Below are 19819 nucleotides of genomic sequence, written 5' to 3' on the forward strand. Positions count from 1 at the left end.
CCTCCGGGCACCGCGGCGCAGGTGGAGCCGGCGCGCGCCTCCGCTGAGCTCGGGCTAGAGCCAAGAGCTGCAGCCGCGCCGGGCGCGAGGGCGAAGAAGCGGCTCCTGGGACCGGATGATTCTATACCCACTCGCAGCCCGTGTGTCAGAGAACTAAGTGCCCGACCTATGAAATATCTAAGGAGCGAAATCAAGGCAAGCGAGTAAGCGTCAAAAATTCTGTTCAAAGCGAAGAGCTTCTTCTCACCCGCGGGCCACCCTGGGTCTACAGTATAAACTTTCAAATCCACTAACCCGGAGTTACGAAAGCACAAGTCGCTTTAACACTTGTGGCCAAGCTCCCATGTTTCCCAATGCGGCGCAGCGCACGGCCTGAGTCGGGCCCGGGGAGGGACGGGCTGGTGGGGGGCCGCGACCTGAGGTTCTCCGCTCAAGTCTGTGCTCCCCGGGTGAGCGGCTGATAGCTCGCGGGCCCACATCGACGGGCCGAGGAAACGACTTCTTACTCGGGTTCCCCCGCGGGGCGGGCGGCCCAAAGCGCGAGGAGGGGCGGCTAGATGGCCGAGCCCCGGCTGGCCCGGCGACAGCGGAGGGGGCGGCGGCCGCGCCGAGGCGCACACTGGCCGCCGGGGGGCGCCCTTCCAGGCCCGGCGCTCGCGAGCCCCGCCCCCGCCCGCGCCCGCGCCCCCGGGGACCTATTCCCCAGCCGGCGCCGCCAGACGCGCCGAACCGCCTCATCCTGCCCAGAGGCGAGCGGTCTGTCTGCCCGTGCGGCCGCCCTCTAGACTCCCCGCGTGCTGCCCGAGCGTCCGGGCGGCGGGCCAGCCTCCCCGAGCCGCGCCGCCCCGGCCCCGCCGAGCGCGCGGAGCCCCGGGACAATGGGGCCGCGGTGGCTGCTGCTCTGGGCCGCGGGGCTCGGTCTGTGCAGCCCCCTGGTGTCGGCCCGCACCCGAGGCCCCAGACCAGGTGAGCGTGGGCCCCGAACTCCCCTCCCGTCCGGTCCTGCAGCCCCGGGCCTCCGCGGGACCCCGGGGCTGCCCCCTGACCGCCCCTTCTCTGGGAGCCCGCTGCGGGCTCGGCCCGGACCTCTCTGCACCGACTTCTGGAGCATGCAGGGTGTGGGAGGTGGATGAGGAGGGCTCGGGCTGTCTTGGGGAAGCCGAGGGACCTCGTTGCATTTGTTGCCACTGCGGGGCCTGTTTCTCCCAGGACCACCCCGAAAAGAAAGGGGTTTCACGTTGCTCCACCAATAGCCGGTCCGGGTTTTTGTTTGTTTGTTTGTTTTCCCTCAAGAGGTGGTGGAGAACCGCTCCCGCTGAAGTTTTGTTTTGTTCAAACGGCTTTTCTTGCACATTTTGAAGGCGAGGAAAGGGGTGTAGAGAAAAGCTTGGTCCCGTGGCCCGTTCAGTGGAGAATCAGGACCTGCCGCCCCGCCGGGCACAGACAGGCCTTGTGTGGTGGTCTTGGTGCGGGATACCGAGTGATAGCTAGATCGCCACGAGGCGGTGGTCGGCGGGCTTTGTTTGCTTGTTTCCTAGGACCCAGTCTTCCAAGCGAGTTGAGGCAACAATCCAGCTCCTCACAAACGGCTCCCTCAGCCCCTGTGGGATGAAACCATTTCAGTTTCTGATCTGCTGGGAGACGGAGGTTTCTCACCTAGAATACATGTATTACTGTGCGCTGCGTGTATTTTAAAGGATCTGGCTGCCTGAGCAAATGAATGCATTTTCCAACTTCTCCCCCTTAAAAAAAAAAAAAAAAAAAAAACAGGGCAGAAAAGTTGTTGCCTGGAAAGAGCCTAGATAGAAAGGGATGGGGGAAATGCTGTTATTTCTTTATAGCGATACAACTTTGTAAGCTTTCTGACCGCTTCTTTTATTCCGAGTAGTAACAAATGCTAGCTGTTTTCCTTATCTGTGAAACACTGTGTAGTCTGTATTGTTTTCGCAACTTGGAAGGAATACAGGCAGTTGGAGATGGAGAGGTGACAGAAGCTCACAGAAACTGGTTTCTCTGCTCTCCATCTTTGCTCAGGGTGAGTTTGGAGGTGATGCTTTTGAGAACACTGAGAAGCCCACACAGGAGCCCAAAAGGTTTGCAGCAGCTTCGCACATTATCTCTTGCAGTGTTTGGGAAAGCAGAGAACTCCTGAAAAATTGTGTATGGTGACACTGATGTCAGATATCACTTTACAGATTTATTCTGGGATGTGCTCTTAACACAAATTTGTGTTTGAGGTTTGGGTGGTGAGGTGTTCATACAGATACCGTGTCCATGGTGTCACCTTTCTTCGCAGTGGGTTCCCTAGGAAGGTTTTGGCCTCTGGTTAGGGGAGTGAAGTTCAGACTGCTGTTCCCCACGCGTGTTACACACATCGACCTGAATGGTGCATGCTAAGACACTACTATAGATAGAGCTGAAGAACATTGGCCAATTCATCTACCCCGGATTCTGGGACCACTTTATGAGGGAGAGAAGAAACGAGGATGAGAACGAAAAGGCACTCTTGTTAAGTGTTGTATTGTGTTTAACCCTGGGCCCAGAGGCGTTTCACTACACGTTGTCTCATTTCACCCCCTCTCATGTTTATCCCCTTTTGCCAATTCTGAAACTAAGTCTCAGAGACAGTGTACCTAAATTCCAAAAGGAGGAGGGGGTCCTGGATGCAAGAAGTAGGTGGGACCTTGTCTTTGGAGAGTTTTAAGCCCCATAAAATCAACCAAAAATAGGTCTGCTTTTTATGATCACTGTGCGCCTGCAATTCTAAACAATGCCTGTCTTAACCACCTGTATCCGATGGAAGGAGTCAAGAGACCCCAGTCATAGGAAACCCTTCCAGGACAAGCCTTGCCCACCAGTTTGAGCTTTCTCAAAGCACTGTCAGACTTGTCCCTACTCGTTTTGGCTTTGCCTGCAAAGTGGCTTTTCCACTTTGTGGGTCCGTCATCCCCCAGCAAAGATTATAAACTTCCGTTTATCCCTTCGGCATCTAGAACAGATGTTCACTCAGCAGATACTTGAGAAATTCCTGAGTTCATTAACCAGTTTACCTTCCTTTGTCCAAGCAGTATAAGTGAGACTCTCTCATCAAAGCGTGTCAGTGTCCTAGAGGTGAGGTCCGTCGATTCTATAAAGGTCTGGAGAGTAAAAGGTGCCAGAAGCGCTGATGGTGACCGTGGCAGAGGGGGTCGGATGGGAGATTCCATGTACTGGCTTCCTGCCCACAAAGTCAAGCTCAGTTCCTTAGTATAGAGAAGGTGCCTGTTCCCGTGCAGGATGGGTCCCCAGCCTCCCTTATTACTGAGCCTCCCCTATTACATAATCTATTACGTTAACTGTACTTCGCCCAGCCCCCGCCCTGTAGTTCCACCTCCCGGAGCTGTGCTTTCTCTGGCTCTGTCCCCAGGCCATTCCTCTGGCCAGAATGCCCTTCCCACACCCTACTTGTTCACATTTAATGAAAAACAGCTACTTTATGTCAAGAACCTACTACAGCCAGCACCCTGCCTGGACGCATTATAGACACTATTTCACTTATTCTGTATCCACCGTTTGAGCAGATGGCATCCCCATTCTACCGGTAAAAACTGAGACTCCCAAATGCTTAAGTCACAAGTGCAGTTACAAGTGAAACACATTTGACCACAGGCCTTTTCCGCCAAGTGCAGGCTTTCTCTACTGTCCACTATGAAGAGGAAGCCATCCAGAGCCCCCAGCCCCTCTGACAGCAGAGAAATAATCCTGCAGTGCTTCCCAGGATCCCGGAAGGCAGAGTCTGTGCCCCTCTGGCTGGGGAGCCCAGGTCTAGCACACAGAGGTGCTTAGTAAGCGTAGATGCATCGATTGTGGTACCCTGCCTTTACTCTCTCAAGCGGATGATAAGGCAGTCTGTGACTAGACCTCCGTCATGAATGTGCAGGTTAATTGGCCGTTACTGAGAGGCTGTCATCTTCCGCCCAACAAATGACACGAAACGAGACAGTGAAGCTGCTTGTAGTCAAGCAGAAACCTCTGAAAGTCAAATTTCTTATGAATCAGCAAGTCGTTTTCTACCCCAGCATCTCAATCACTTAAAACTTCCTCCTTCCCGTCCTTTTTCCCGTTCATTCGCTCCTTAGTGACCGGGGCACTGTGTTCATAGGACACGTCCTGCGGTTGGCCCACGCTTCCTTCGAGTGAGGACAGGTACTGGGGCGTTCTGGCCCCTCCTCAGGAATCCTCTCACGTCATCTCTAATGGTTGCCCTTCCAGCCCTGCCTCCTTCTTTTCAGTTCAGCGTGTCTCTGCCCTCCCTTCTTTCCAGCTCAGCATTTCTCTACCTTTTATGTCTAAACAGACGAGCATGCTGTCAGCCCTGACTCGAAGCTCCTCATCAGCTCTGAGTTTGCTCCTTTGCCAGCCTGCTTCCGGCCATCGTTTCCCTGTGCCCTTGCTGCCCCTTCTCTCCTCTCTCGGGCAGCTCACTCCTGTCCTGTCACTGCAGCAGACGGACTCAGCTGAGCCTGAGTTGGAGTTCCGCTGAGACCCTGGAGTCCCCAGGACCCTGCGCTTCTCTCGTCTCACTCTCTCTGGACACACATCCTTCTTTTCCCTTGAAACTCACCCTTCCTCCCTTCTTTCCTTCTCTTCCTCCTTCCCCTTCTCCCTCCTCCCTTCCTTCTTGTCTTCCTCTGCTTCCAAAGTTGAGGTCAATATTGTTCAACACAGGGAATGTAGCCAATATTTTGTAATAATTTTAAATGGAAAGTAACCTTTCAAAACTGTATAAAAAGATTACCTTGAAATGAGTGAAAAGAATTTTTAAATAATTGCATTAAACAATATAAGATTGTGCGATTGAGCATATGACGCAGAAATGCAGCCTTTCTTTGACACACACAGTGCAGAGGAGGGGCACGGAATGAAGATATATTAGAGTTAGGGACTGACGCTGCAAGGCCGTTGGAACCCACTGGAAGAAATGAAGAGGACCAAACTGGGGGATAACATTAATATCAAAATTAACTCTATGGATATAAAAATAATTAAACACAATTGAGGTAGAATCTACATAGCATAAAATTAACCATTTTTAAGTTTACAGTTAGTGGCATTTAGCTCATTTACAGTGTGGTACACCTACCGCCTCTGCTGCTGCTGCTGCTGCTAAGGCGCTCCAGTCATGTCCGACTCTGTGTGACTCCATAGACGGCAGCCCACTAGGCTCCTCTGTCCCTGGGATTCTCCAGGCAAGAACATTGGAGTGGGTTGCCATTTCCTCCTCCAATGCATGAAAGTGAAAAGTGAAAGTGAAGTCGCTCAGTCGTGCCCGACTCTTAGCGACCCCATGGACTGCAGCCTACCAGGCTTCTCCGTCCATGGGATTTTCCAGGCAAGAGTACTGGAGTGGGGTGCCATCGCCTTCTCCACCTACCACCTCTATCTAGTTCGAAAGGAAATCAGGTCACCATCACGCGCTCGGCCCCATCCCCTACCTCCAGCTCTTGGCAGGGCTGATTTGCTCTGGGTTCACCACTTCTGCGTATTTCCGCACATGAATGGAATCATATCATGCAGCCTTTTGTGTCTGGGGGACTGCATCCCCTTTACTGTGGGATACTCACAGAACCCCAGAAGGATCATCAGGAACCCCAGCCTGGGTTTATTTTTGACTAGGACGACAGTATCCAGGACTCACACTTTCGACATTGAGAATTTTCTGTTTGTTTCCCTACTTTGTGGTTTATTTCATTCTGCCATTCACCTCCTCATGCTTATGCCCAAAACTGTCAGAATACACAGTTCTCTGTCTAGACTGAGCTTCCCCCAGACAGCCTCTCCCACATTGACCTTGGGATGTGTGCGTACTTAGTCGCTCAGTTGTGTCCAACTCTTTGTGATCCCACGGACCGTGGCCCGCCAGCTCTGCTGTCCATGAGGATTCTCCAGGCAAGAAAACTGGAGTGGGTTGCCATTTCCTTCTCCAGGAGAACTTCCCAATCCAGGGATCGAACCCAGGTCTTTCTCATTGCAGGCAGATTCTTTACTGGCTGAGCCACCAGGGAAGCCCTTACCTTGGGATGGTGCTTGGAAAAACCCATGAAGTGATGCCTCCTTTTTCTCCATCCCAAGGCATCCAATGATGTTTTGCCACTTACCAGGCCATTACAGGCCTTTATTTGCTTTCAAAAGAGCCTGCTTTTGGAAATAACAGGAATAATCTGAAATTTGCACTTCAAAACAAATATTGAACTTCAGGAAAGGACCTAATCTAATCTCATCTATTTACACTTCAAGTCTGTAGTGGATTAAAAGTGTCAGGTATTATGTATTATAAAGGAGTGTTTTCTGGTATTTTCTTTTTTGCTAACCAGCAGTAAGGACTCTAAGGAATATGCTTTACATGGTGACAGGGTTGCTGCCTGTATGTTCAGTAAATGCCCGGGGACAGTCATGGTGTACAGTTAACAAAAGTTTTCCCAACCAGTACTCACCTTTACCACGTGCTATGCATTCATTTTCTACGTGATTTTAAAAGCTTGTTATAGTTCTGTGCATTGATTTCATAAGCAGCGTCAGGTCCCTACCATCATCTCAACACTGGCACAGCAGGCCAGTTCTGTCAGCAGAACTGAGGCTTATGTGGCCTTACAAGAAGAGTTCTGCTTTCCAGGAAGTGCTGTTTATGACCGTTTCTATCATCTCTAGAACGTAGCTTCTTTGAGTTCAGGTTTACAAGCTGCAGTAGGACTTGGGTGGGGTTGGGGGTGGGGGTGTGGAAACATTTGGTTCTGGGGAAATCGGCGATGGTAAACATCCTTTACTGTAAATTAGTTTTCCTGTCAGCTCGGCGTCTTGTAGACAGTGGTATCCCCACGCCTGTCCCTCTGGGTGGAGAACGGGCCTGGAGGAATGGGGAGAGCCAGGATCAGAGTCCTTCCCAGAGACCCTGCTAGTCTTCTGACCCCACGAGTTGAGTTGGGCCCTGGCCTTCGGGAGGGGCCCCCACACACATTTTAGTGCCTGCAGTGGTGTTGGGTACTCTGGTGTTTACATTTTCTGGTTGGCCTTGCTTCCTGTAACCCCTACGCCCCTGGCTTCCCCCAGGTTTGCTTTGGGATGCTCCCAGCCTGCTCCAGAGGGTGGGAGGGGCAGGGGCCACCGCAGGCAGGGGCCGTCTCATCTTCATTCTGCAGTCAGGGCTTATCTTATTCTCTGATTCTTGTCCTCAGCAGAGATTTTTGTTCATTTACTTGCTCACTTGCTTCTGCCTTATCTGAAACAGTATTCTAAACATCTCTTTCTCTGTTTTGTCCTTGACCGACTCTTACTACATCTGTCCTGTCTGTGAAGGCTGGGTTGTTGGCATGTGGTTGGTGTGTCGCCAAGGTCAGCAGGACTTGTGATTCCCAAGCAGCAGCTGTGCCCATCATCAGCCGAACTCACACACTCACATGGCTGTGTCCCACTTGCTGTATATAGTTCCAAAGGGTGGGCAGATTGTTTGGTGAAATGCTAGAGAAGAAAAGCGCACTCTTTCAGGAGCAGGTCCTGAATTCACAGCTTCCTTGAAGAGACCGGGTAAGTGGTGTTCAAAGAGCAGGAGCTTCAGAACCAGGCAGATGTGGCTCAGTCCCCAGCTGCCCCACTTTCTATCTGTGGGGCGTTGGATCAGTCACTTAGCCTCTGCACATCCTTGTTGTCTGTAAAATAGGCTCTGTCACGCTTATCTCATAAAAATACTGGGGTTACATGAGGTAGGGAAGTGAAATATCGAGCACAAAGTAACTGCTCAACAAATGTCTTCTTCATACCCACACCCTCCATATTCCAGAAACGCCTTGGAAGGGCTGGTGTAGCATGAATTCTCTCAGTGTAAAGCTGTGTTCACACAAACATTCAAGCACCTTTTCCCCTTCAAAACTAAGACAAAACAGAAATGAAAGCAAAAACTGTTGTCTTTAGTTTTTGGTGGCTAGTAATGTGCATAAAATGTTTTTCTTCTTTTATTTCTCACTTTTCATTATGGAAACTTTCAAAGATACCTAATGTGGGCAGTACAATTACCCCCTATATGCTTTATTTGTATCCTCACTTTCCTCCTCTCCAAATGGACAATTTTAAAGCAAATCCCAGACACACGGTATCTTTTCATGTGTAAATATATCACTATATATACTTCATGTAACCACAGTGACGTTATAACACCTAAGAAGACTGAACAACAGTTTCTTAATATTGTGAACTATTCGAATGGTCAGTGTTCACATTTCGCTGATTGTCTCATAAATGCTTTTTCGGTTGGTTTATTTGAATTGGGATCAAATGAGGTCCGCTGTTGCATTAGGTTGACGTACCCTTAAGTCTCTCTTAATCTGTAATGGTTTTCCCTCTCCTCTTTTTTCAAGGCTCTGTGTCAGAGAAACTGGGTCATCTCTCTTCTAGACTTTCCTGTTACATACTGGGTCTATCCAGCAGGGCTGTTCGACATGCCCTTCTCTCCTGTGCATTTTCTGTAATGTGGTCCATTTGGAGATTTAGCCTGATTTATTTGGTTTTTCTCCAAGACTGCCTGACCTAGTGGTGGTGTGTACACACCTGTTACATCACCTGTTTGTTTTTAATTTGTTTGGCAACACCAGTCTTAGTTGTAGCATATGGGATCTAGTGCCTTGTCCAGAGATTGAACCCACGTCCCTGTGCTGAGAGCGCAGATCCTAGCCCCTGGGCCGCCAGGGAAGTCCTGTCTCTCTTTTTTGAGAACTTAAGGTTGCACAGTGGACTCGGGTGTGCTCAAGTGACCCAGTTATCAGAGTTCCTATCACCTATCCTTACACCTCAACCTTTTTTTTTTAAGAGACTAATGATCATTGGACTAAATCTTATTTCATTAAGCACTTCAAGATGCATTTCTAAATCTGTCATTGTTTCTGTGTTTATAAGCTGGGATTATTTTATAAACTAGAAGTTTCCTTCATTGACTATTTGGCTTCCCCAAAATATTTTCAATATAGAAAAGGCAAGATAAATGCTGAATCTGGCCTTTATTTACCAGTTTTCATACTGGGTCCCCTCGTTTCCTCCAAAAGTGACCCAAAAAGGTTTTATTTTCCTTGAAGTATAATTATGAACTCATCAGTTCAGTCACTCAGTCATGCCTGACTCTTTGCGACCCCGTGGTCTGCAGCACACCAGGCCTCCCCGTCCATCACCAACTCCCAGAGCTTACTCAAACCCATGTCCATTGAGTCGGTGATGCCATCCAACCATCTCATTTTCTGTTGTCCCCTTATCCTCCCGCCCTCAATCTTTCCCAGCATCAGGGTCTTTCCATTGTTTCTCCATCTATTTGCCATGAAGTGATGGGACCAGTTGCCATGATCTTAGTTTTCTGAATGTTGAGCTTTAAGCCAACTTTTTGACTCTCCTCTTTCACTTTCAAGAGGCTCTTTAGTTCTTCTCTTTCTGCCATAAGGGTGGTGTCATCTGCATATCTGAGATTATTGCTATTTCTCCCGGCAATCTTGATTCCAGTTTCTGCTTCATTGAGTCCAGCATTTCTCATGATGTACTCTGCATATAAGTTAAATAAGCAGGGTGACAATATACAGCCTTGACATACACCTTTTCCTATTTGGAACCAGTCTGTTGTTCCATGTCCAGTTCTAACTGTTGCTTCCTGACCTGCAGATAGGTTTCTTAAGAGGCAAGTCAGGTGGTCTGGTATTCCCATCTCTTTCAGAATTTTCCACATTTTTTTGTGATCTACACAATCAAAGGCTTTGGCATAGTCAATAAAACAGAAGTAGACGTTTTTCTGGAACTGTTTTGCTTTTTCGATCATCCAACAGATGTTGGCAATTTGATCTCTGGTTCCTCTGCCTTTTCTAATAGATCTTAACAAATATGACGTTCTCCCACATTTCCATGCATTTCTGTCATTATTCTCTTAATGATCTTTGGCCACTGGGAAGGGCCCTTGGACTGACTTCAGAGTCTTTCTGACCTGACCCTAATGTTCTTTGAAGACATTCAGGGGTCGTCTTGTGCACTTCCTCCCCCAGATCTGGCACCAGCAGTTTCTTTAAGGAGCACTTCTTTTTATGATGCATGATTCCATCTTAGACCGTCGAGTATCCCACTCATGTTGTTTTCTGCTTGGAGTTAGTATGTTTCCATCATTCTTCCATCACCCCCTTCTTGATTGCCCTTTAGCCTGTAGTGTTGAGTCACTGGTGGGGAAGTGCAGGGGACAGCTGTCCTTCTCTCTGAATGTAGGCAAGGTCCTGGGATTTCTGGTTTCTTAACCCACCAAGGGTGAGCCCTCTGGGCCAAAGCTCTGAGTCAGAACTGAAGCTGGCATATTCTGGGAGGCTGACATGGTATAAATCCCAGGATCATGAGGGACCTTGAGAGAACATCTGGGCATCACTCTGCTTCTAGGCCAGATCTCGTCAAAGTCAGAAAAAGTGCCATGCCTGACTTATAATTTCTAAGTCTCCAGAGTTAGAGAGTCCACATTCAAACTCATTAGCAATAGTCTATGTTCAACAATCAAAATTACTCTAGAGCCATTTCAGGAAACCTGAATTAAGTGAAACTTTTGCAACAAATATGAGGATCAATTTTAGGACCTGACCTAGTTTTTTTTTTTTTTAAGCCATAACTTACCAATAAAAACACAGATGTTACAGGAGTTTTTGATCCACTGACAGGCACTTTCTCCTTGACCTAGGACTAAAGTAAAAGCAAGATTCCCAAACTCAAATTTCAGCCCAAGGCACAAGCTAGTTGGATTTATCTAGTCACCTGGAATTGGTTTTATTCTTTCTTTGATGCTGGTATACAGTTAAATAAACAAAATTTACTGACATCCTGTAATCCCATAAAGGCCAAAGTATCAAAACCTGTGGTGGCAAGAAAAGGTGACACCTTAGGCAATGATATCTATTCACGGGATTATGCATTCTTCCTGGGCTCCAGCCTATAAAAATGTCATGTTCGACATACTGCCCAAGAAGGCCAAGCCAGAGAAGAAATTTTTGAAAACAAATACTGATTCCCAAAGTGTTGGGTTGGCCATAAAGTTCATTCGGGTTTTTCCGTAAGCTACGAGAGAAAAAGCCGAACGAAATTTTTGGCCAACCAAGACTAGCTACAGCGCAAAGCCTAATGACAGTTTTATGTTCAGGCCAAGTGACAGCGTCTAAGAGTTGAGTTGTGAGTGTTCGTAGATTCCCAGGGTGTCACTCCTCTGGGTCACGGCCTGACGCTCACGTAGCTTGCACACAGGCATGCATGTGCTTGTCTCCCCTCTATACGTGACATGACGAGTCCTCAAGCCGGCCAAGCCCCCCGCGGACTTTCTGCAGCAGAAAGTTATGTTATTTTAAGGTTCCTGTGGGTCAGCATTTTTAAAGACACATATCTTTGTGGTCCCGAAGTGCCAGAACTCATTCATTTCTTTTCTTCCACCTCCCACACATTCATGACTTCGAGGGTAGCCTCACTTCCCTCCCACGGGGCCCGTTGAACCAGGGTCTGGATCCCACGTGACCCAATCAATACACACAGAGTGAATTAGATGCATCACAAGAGGAGGGAAGTGATCCTTGAGGGAAAGGTTGTGAATTTGAAATTTGATTTACGGCTCTGAATGCTGGGGCTCTGTACCTTATAGCCTCTCCATGTCCCTCGTCACACAGAAAAACTAAACACAGTTATATGTTGAGGGAGGGAAGAGGAACACAGATTCCATCTTAATTTCTTTGCTTTTTTAATTTTTTGCTCTCAAAACAATTGAGAGCAAGAAACAAACTACATTGAAGTGATGGGGAAGGATAATAATTTCTCACACTGGTTAATTTTTGAAGTTTACAAAGTGAACATATATCCTCATTTCATGTGTGATGCTCCAAGCTGCCAGCAGGTATTGAATCTTCCCATTTCAGTGATCCTGAGACTGAGTTCAGAGGAGTTAAGTGACTCCTGGTAGAGGCAGCTGTTGTTTGTTGTTCGGACTCTTTTGCAGCCCCACGGACTGTAGCCCTCCAGGCTCCTCTGTCCATAGGATTTCCCAGGCAAGAATACTGGAGTTGGTTCTTGTTTCCTACTCCAGGGGATCTTTCTGACTCCGGTATCGAACCTGCGTCTTCTGTATTGCAGGTGAATTCTTTACCGCTGAGCCATCGGGTAGAGCCAGCATTAGAATGTAAATCTATAATTAAAAGCCAATTTAAGGACCACACCTCCTACCTGTGGGCCAGGGTACTAGAGAGACTTGGAGATTAAATAGGAACTATTTCCCACCCTTGGGGAACAACCTCGATATCTATGTACACTCAGGCTCATCACTGCAGATTTTTGTTCTTCCCGTGGGACAGATCGAGACTTTATCCTCAGGGGACCCGTTCGTGCTCTTGCTACGGTCATCTGACCTCAAGCTTTCGGTACCAGGCCCTGCTCTACTGTGGATCAGTTGGTGCCACTCTAGGTTTGCTCTTCATTTTGGAAATAGATGCCAATTTATTGTGTTTTATTTTGTAGTTCTAGAAGTCCCGTTGGTTGGTTTCATTGCTATTTTCTATTTCTTCATTCATTTCAATGAAATCTTTCTCTTTCCTCATTAAAGCATCGTTGCAGCACACTCTTTAAAATCCTTATCTGCAAGTTGTAGCATCTGAGTCATCTTGGGATTGGTTTCCATTGACTATCCCTTTCTCTTGAGACTGGGTCACACTTTGCTGATTCTCTTTATAGCGAATGATTTTTAACTGTATGCTGAATATTATCCTACTGTAAACACTCAAGATTTTGTCTTATTTCTCTAAAGAGTGTTGCTGTTTTTGCTTTAGCAGGCAGTTAATTTGGTTGAACTCAAACTGCAAATGTTTCCTCTTGAGCAAAAAAGCTCAAACAGCACTTCCATTCTTTTAAGTCTAGCAGAGCAGCTTCATTTCTCCCCTGAGTGTGCCCCAAACCTGGGGCAGAATTTACACTGGACTCTGCGGCTCTCCATGCCTCTCTGACTTGCTCTTTTCTGGGATTCTTTCCTCAGTTTCCAGTGACTGTGGTTGCCCTGAACACTGTCTTCCAGTTCTTCGGGCCACAGAGACTATGAGGTTTCTATCTGAGTTTCAGCCATCTTTCGTGGCACTGACTTTGGCCTCCTCTCAAGCTAAAAGCCACTGAAAGCCAGAAACCCACTGGTTGCCATCTTCTTTCAAGACCCATCCCTCCCCTCCCCAACACGACTGTGAACCTACATAACTTCAGATCACTGATTCGGAGGAGGAAAGGAATCCAGAGTCTGTAATTTTTGTTTAGGGGATAGTTGGGTCTGGTAAGGACCTTCCAGAGCAGCATTCTCTTTTACTGCATCATGCTTTTCTGTGTAAGTTTTTGTTTGCAGGAACGTTCCAGTACTGAAAAATAAAACTGAAAGCTGGAAATTTCACTGTACTTATCTCATTTCCAGCCAGTTCTCAATCCCCTGACCTCAGTTCTGAGTGACATATGTCCAGCCTTTGTGGTAATCGCCCCCAGGGATGGAAGCCTCATCCTTTTCCCCTGGGGTTTCTGTCCCCACTCTTCAGCTCCTCAAAGCCCAACAGAAGCTCTCTGTCCAAGTCCCCTCAGTGACAGAATGACAGTGCGGCTCCCGGGAAGCCAGCGCTGGTGGAGTTCAGCAGCTGAATGCTGCATTTCTGTGATGAACATTTCCACTGGAGGTTTTTGGTGGAGGAGGGTGATAAAGGAAGGATGTTTGCAGCAGAGCCTTTATGGTAATTTCTAGTTGACACTCAAAAGAGCCTGGCTGGCCTGGCATCTGCCTGGATGCATGTGGCATTTTGGAACCGAGCTGAGGGAGGCACTGACCTAGAACTGGTGCTGCTCCACTGACCCACTGAGGAGGGAGACAGGGAAGATGGCTCAAGTGGTAGGTGCCTTGCGGTTTCATTAGACAGTAACCTGAGGGACTACAGCTTGGACCCAAAGATGATGAGAGATTAGGGACATTCTACTGTGTAAACAAGCCGAAGCTAGTAAAGGAGAGCTTCTATCACCCGGATAATTGTCATGGAAACTGGGTCCCCTCAGTCTTGCTCAAGGAGAAGGCAATGGCAACCCACTCCAGTACTCTTGCCTGGAAAATGCCATGGACGGAGGAGCCTGGTGGGCTGCAGTCCATGAGGTGGCTAAGAGGCGGACACGACTAAGCGACTTCACTTTCACTTTTCACTTTCATGCACTGGAGAAGGAACTGGCAACCCACTCCAATGTTCTTGCCTGGAGAATCCCAGGGATGAGAGATCCTGGTGGGCTGCCGTCTATGGGGTCGCCCAGAGTTGGACACGACTGAAGCGACTTAGCAGCAGCAGCAGCAGCAGTCTTGTTCAAAGTCACCTCTAGCTCCATAAGCTTTAAGATGTTCCCTCAACTTTCTGTGTTGATTTTTCCATGAGGGAGAATGGATTTCAAGGGGTAGCCACAAACCAAATGGGGGGAAAAATATACCTGCAGGCCTATGGAGGAAAGAGAAGTCATGTAGCCTGGGGTAATTTGTTTATATAGACAGTGGCTCACATAGAAAAGAAGTCATGGCTTTTTTCTTTTACATCAGCCTGTACTCAGCCTGTCCTGATATCTGCAGCAGAGATCTCTGAAAGTCTGTGGTTCACCTCATCTCTCTGAGGAGCAGAGCTTGAAAAGCGTTTGCTTGTGCCAGAACAAAATGTGGTACACTATCTTGAGTTAGCTAATTCCCTGATGAAGTCTGGGCTCCCTGGTGGCTCAGTGGTAATGAACCCACCTGCCAGTGCAGGAGACTCAGGTTCGATCCCTGGGTCCTGAAGATCCCCTAGAGAAGGAAATGGCAACCCACTCCATTATACTTGCCTGGGAAATCCCCAGGGACAGAGGAGCCTGGCGGGCTACAGCCCGTGGGGTCGCACAGAGTCAGATGCAATGGAGCGCACACACAGAGACACACACACAGATAAAGTCTGTCATCCATTGAGTGTCACATGCTCTTTACCACCAACTCTCCCAGGAAGAAAACAAAAAGCCAAAGTCAAGTGTACTCTCTCCTTGTCTCTTTTGCCTTCTTAATTCCTTTAAAAATTTTTTTACTTTTCAGGGACAGACCCAACAAACGGTACTCTGGGTCCTCGGTCTTTCTTTCTCAGGAATTCCAATGACGGATATGAACAATTCCCACTGCCAGAGGACGAGGACTCGAGTGAAGGTGAATTCACAGAAGACAGATTAAGCTCAGGCAACAGAAGCAGCCCTCCTCAAAAGTCACCCCCTGGGTTTATCTCCAAATCCGCCTCAGGATATCTGACCAGCGCCTGGCTGACTGTCTTTATCCCCTCAGTCTACACGGGCGTGTTCCTCGTCAGCCTTCCTCTGAACATCATGGCCGTCGTGGTGTTCGTCTTGAAGATGAAGGTCAAGAAGCCGGCCGTGGTGTACATGCTGCACCTGGCCGCGGCAGACGTACTCTTCGTGTGTGTGCTTCCGTTCAAGATCAGCTACTACTTCTCCGGAAGCGACTGGAGGTTCGGGTCTGCCATGTGCCGCTTCGTCACGGCGGCCTTCTACGGGAACATGTACGCCTCCATCATGCTCATGACGGCCATCAGCGTCGACCGCTTCCTGGCCGTGGTGTACCCCATCCAGTCCCTCTCCTGGCGGACCCTGGGGCGCGCTTCCTTCATCTGCCTGGCCATCTGGGCCATGGCCATCGCGGGGGTGGCGCCCCTGCTCCTGCAGGAGCAGGCCACCCAGGTGCCGGGGCTCAACATCACCGCCTGCCACGACGTGCTCAACCAGACGCTGCTGGAAGGCTACTACTCGTACTACTTCTCCGCCTTCTCCGCCGTCTTCTTCTTCGTGCCGCTTACCCTTTCCACCGTCTGTTACGTGTCCATCATCCGATGCCTCAGCTCTTCCACGGTTGCCAACCAGAACAAGAAGTCCCGGGCTTTGCTCCTGTCCGCGGCTGTCTTCTGCATCTTCATCCTTTGCTTTGGACCCACAAACATCCTTCTGCTTCTCCACTACGCGTTCCTTTCCTCTGATCCCATGACAGAGGCCGCCTACTTTGCCTACCTCCTGTGTGTCTGCGTCAGCAGCATAAGCTGTTGCATCGACCCCTTGATATACTACTATGCTTCCTCGGAGTGCCAGAGGCACCTCTTTGCTATCTTACACTGCAAAGAAAGTTCAGATCCCGGCAGCTGTAACAGCAGCGGTCAGCTGATGCCAAGTAAAATGGACACCTGCTCTAGTAACCTGAGTAGCAGTCTATACAAAAAGCTCTTAACTTAGGAAAAGGGACTGACAGTGAGTTAAAAAGAAAATGTTAAAAAAGCAAATCACCTGAGGAGTCAACTTCATCCCTGACAGAAGTGTTTCCTTTACCATCCAAAACAACAAACTTGTGATTTATGTGGCTCCCTAGGAGAGCTTGTATATTTGTTAGTTACAGACAAAAGTAACAGGAATAGAAAACATTCCAGGAGAGTATTGCCAGAGTTACCACAAGAACTAAGCATCTCTGTTTTTATATATTTACATGCTGATTATAGATATATGTGTGTGTGTGTGAATTTATACGCATGGACTTATATCATTTGCAGTACAGTACAGAATAGGCACTTGGAAACCCTCTCTTTTTTCACCAGAGACTATGGAAATAAACTCTGATTTTCTGATTTAACATGCAAAGTTTAGGTTGGAGTTTAACTCGGAACATCTGAAGAAGCCCATGAGGAGTGAGGGATTCTACACTTTGGACTCGCACAGCTTTTGCAAATAAATGTATTTTTAAATTGTTCAACAGCAATGTTTAAATTGTTGGGGGATGAGACTTAGTACTAGCTGTGTGTACAGAAAGTTCTTTTGTTTTTCTTGTTAAATATATCAATGTTTGAATTCTTAAAATTATTAAAGCGGATGAAAACAGATGATGTGGGTAGCATTTTTGCTGCTTTACATGCCACGTGTGTAAACTGAGAATGAGCAGAAGTCCCACCAGTGACCTGAGGCTGGCTTTCAAAGCGACTTGCCCCCCTCCCCCAGATGAAAGACTCCAGGCAGTAGATACAAGACAGAGCCACGTGTTTGCTATCCTCTGCTGGGATTCCCCCAAGGATTGGCCATGAGCTTATCATGTTTATTAGAAATTGGAGTAGGATGTGCCATCCCAAGAGATAATGAACATAGAAGACTTCTCTGCCTATTTTAAGAGTGGAGAAAGAAGGCATGTCTGCTTGCAGCAGTTAGGCTGCAAGGGTCACTGTCAGCTGGAACCAGCCACAGACAAGCATGGACAGTCATCGTGTGCTCTAGGCATGCATGGGTGCTGGGCAGACAGAGTTGAGTCAGTCTGAAACCTACTCTGGAGAATAACAAAGTGGACCAACATATGGTGTGGACAAGAAATGCATCAATATGTAAAGAAGTGGTTTAGCCAGATGCCACCAGGAAGTGCCACATAATCGAGCCTGGCGGGTGAAGAACTTTGAACATTTGGGTTACTGCTTCCTGTGGTTATAACTTGAGATGAAAACATCATATATTACAGGAAGCATGTTTTTAAAAATAAGTCCTTCAGTAACAGAATATGAAATGTTTTATTACAGTGTTATTCAAACAAGATAATTATAAATTCTGTATATAATATAATCATCAGTCTATATATCAACATGAAAGCAAAGTTATACATAAAAGATTGAAAAAATAAAACATCAACTAAGGAGAAAAAGTAAGTCCTTCAGTCTGACTTAATTGGACACTATTTACCAATGTTTTGTTCAGTACATACTCAAATCAGATTTTTTAAAAAGCATTAATTATGTCAGATTAGAAATGGCAGAAGAAATGGAATTGACTTTGAAATCTAGGAAAATATTCTCCATTTTTTCCATTCACTTTTATTAAGAGTTAATGAAATGACTTTAAAAGCATTTTTAACCCTATGATGAGTATCAAGTACAGAATATCCTCATGTATTTAGCAAAATAATTAAAAATAATGTTGATATATATCTTTTTTCCTTATGAAAAAACATTGGCATTTTAAACAAACAGAAAGCTGTAAGACAAGTGCTTACAATTTAAAAGAGCAAACTGTTTCCAAATGCCATTGAATAATTTACATAAAAGTATGTATTGTAAGTAAAAGTTAACATTGTTTTTATTAATTTGGTTACTATATTCATTTTATCTAATTTAGTGAAGATATGCTGTCACTGTTTATTCATTGTTTATATTGAAATACTGACTTAAAATCTGACTTAATAAGACCCATTACTGTATTATCAGTATGTACTTATAAAATATTACATCACTGTTTTTATGTTCTTTTTTTTAAATGTATATAACCTCTATTAATAAACCTGAAGGTTTGCTTGATATCTGTTTGGAATAAAATTTTATTGTGTCTTTAGAGCCTGGCAGGAAGGCCAGTCTAAGGATTTAGCTGTTGTTTGTTGTTTAGTCAGGAAGTCACCTCAGACTCTTTGTGACCCCGAGGACTGTGGCCCACCAGACTCCACTGTCCATCAAACCCACGTCTCGTGCATTGGCAGGCAGATTCCTTACCACTCAGCCACCAGGGAAGCCATTAATGAAGAGACAATTTGCAGAGGTGTGGGCCAGGGTTAAGGGGCTTCCCAGGTGACAGCAGTGATAAAGAACCTGCCTGCCAGTGCAGGAGACGTAAGGGACGTGGGCTCAACCCCTGGGTTGGAAAAATCCCCTGGAGAAGTCCATGGACAGAAGAGCCTGGGGGGCTACAGTCCATAGGGTCACACAGAGGCAAACACCACTGAAGCGACTTAGCACGCACGCACAGCCAGGGTTAAGGGAACCAAGAGCTGGTGAAGAGCCCCAGGGACTAGCGGTTAAGGAAAGCTGTTACACCCCAGGCCCAAAGCAGGTTGGCAGGACAGATAAACAGACATTCTCTCCTCATACCTTGATGTCTGTTGGTGCCTCCCATTGCTCCTGATTTTAACCTGCACCCCAAGGTCAAGGGAACCTGGGTGATATAGCCCATAAAGGTGAGTTTTTTGGGGCACAGAGAATGGAACTGGAAGGGAAAAAGAAAAGTACAATTTCTACCAAAAGCTTTGGTAGTTAATTACAAAACTTTCTGTGTCTTTTTTTTTTTTTTTTTTTTAAGCCCTTCTTAGGAAAATTTAAGGTTATATCATTGAGAGTATGTTCGGATTCCTGGGTTATGAGCATTGTGGATAGTCTGCAGTTCTTTCCTAGTGAAGAAAGAAACCAATGTCAGAGGTTGAAACTTAAGGAAGAGTTGCTCTTGAGTGACACTCCTTTGCCGTCCAACACTTCCTGGGGCAGAGGGAGGAGGAGGAATTAAAAGCAAAATTATAAGTACCTATGAGAGCTGGATAGGTACAAATTCTGATAATGTATTTCTAGATGCATAGTCAACAGAAAAGTTATTTCAACTAAGAAGAATTATTCCGCACACAGCACTTGTAAGTTAACACATGAACTTAAGTTCCTGAGGCCTGGAGTCTGCATAATATTTCAGGAATGGATCTATTGAATGAGTCAGCTCAGGTCACGGTCGCCAGAAAATGGGATCCATCCTCAAACCAGAGAATGACCTTTAAGCTCTTCCATTGTCGTTTTTAAAAATATGCTTGAAACCAAAAACATTTGAATTTTCTTAACCCAAAAAAGTATGTTTTTTCCACAAAGTCAAAATAGGATTTTAAAGGAAGTGGAATACTTGACTGTTAAATATACACAAGGAAAATTTGAGGTTACAGTTCTTAATTTAAGAAATGAAGAGAAAT

The 19819-nt window shown here is 46.8% G+C and overlaps 1 protein-coding gene across 1 annotated transcript; it reads left to right on the top strand.

Annotated features, from left to right (window-relative positions):
- The first annotated feature begins 670 nt into the window (after nucleotides 1–670).
- F2R (coagulation factor II thrombin receptor) lies at nucleotides 671–18401 on the top strand. Its single transcript, XM_027552915.1, has 2 exons — nucleotides 671–966; nucleotides 15119–18401. Exons 1-2 carry the CDS (start codon nucleotides 879–881, stop codon nucleotides 16312–16314), a joined length of 1284 nt encoding a protein of 427 aa, XP_027408716.1. The 5' UTR covers nucleotides 671–878; the 3' UTR covers nucleotides 16315–18401.
- The last annotated feature ends 1418 nt before the right edge of the window (nucleotides 18402–19819 follow it).

This window comes from Bos indicus x Bos taurus, chromosome 10 (genome assembly GCF_003369695.1).
Source record: "Bos indicus x Bos taurus breed Angus x Brahman F1 hybrid chromosome 10, Bos_hybrid_MaternalHap_v2.0, whole genome shotgun sequence".
NCBI classification, from domain to species: domain Eukaryota; kingdom Metazoa; phylum Chordata; class Mammalia; order Artiodactyla; family Bovidae; genus Bos; species Bos indicus x Bos taurus.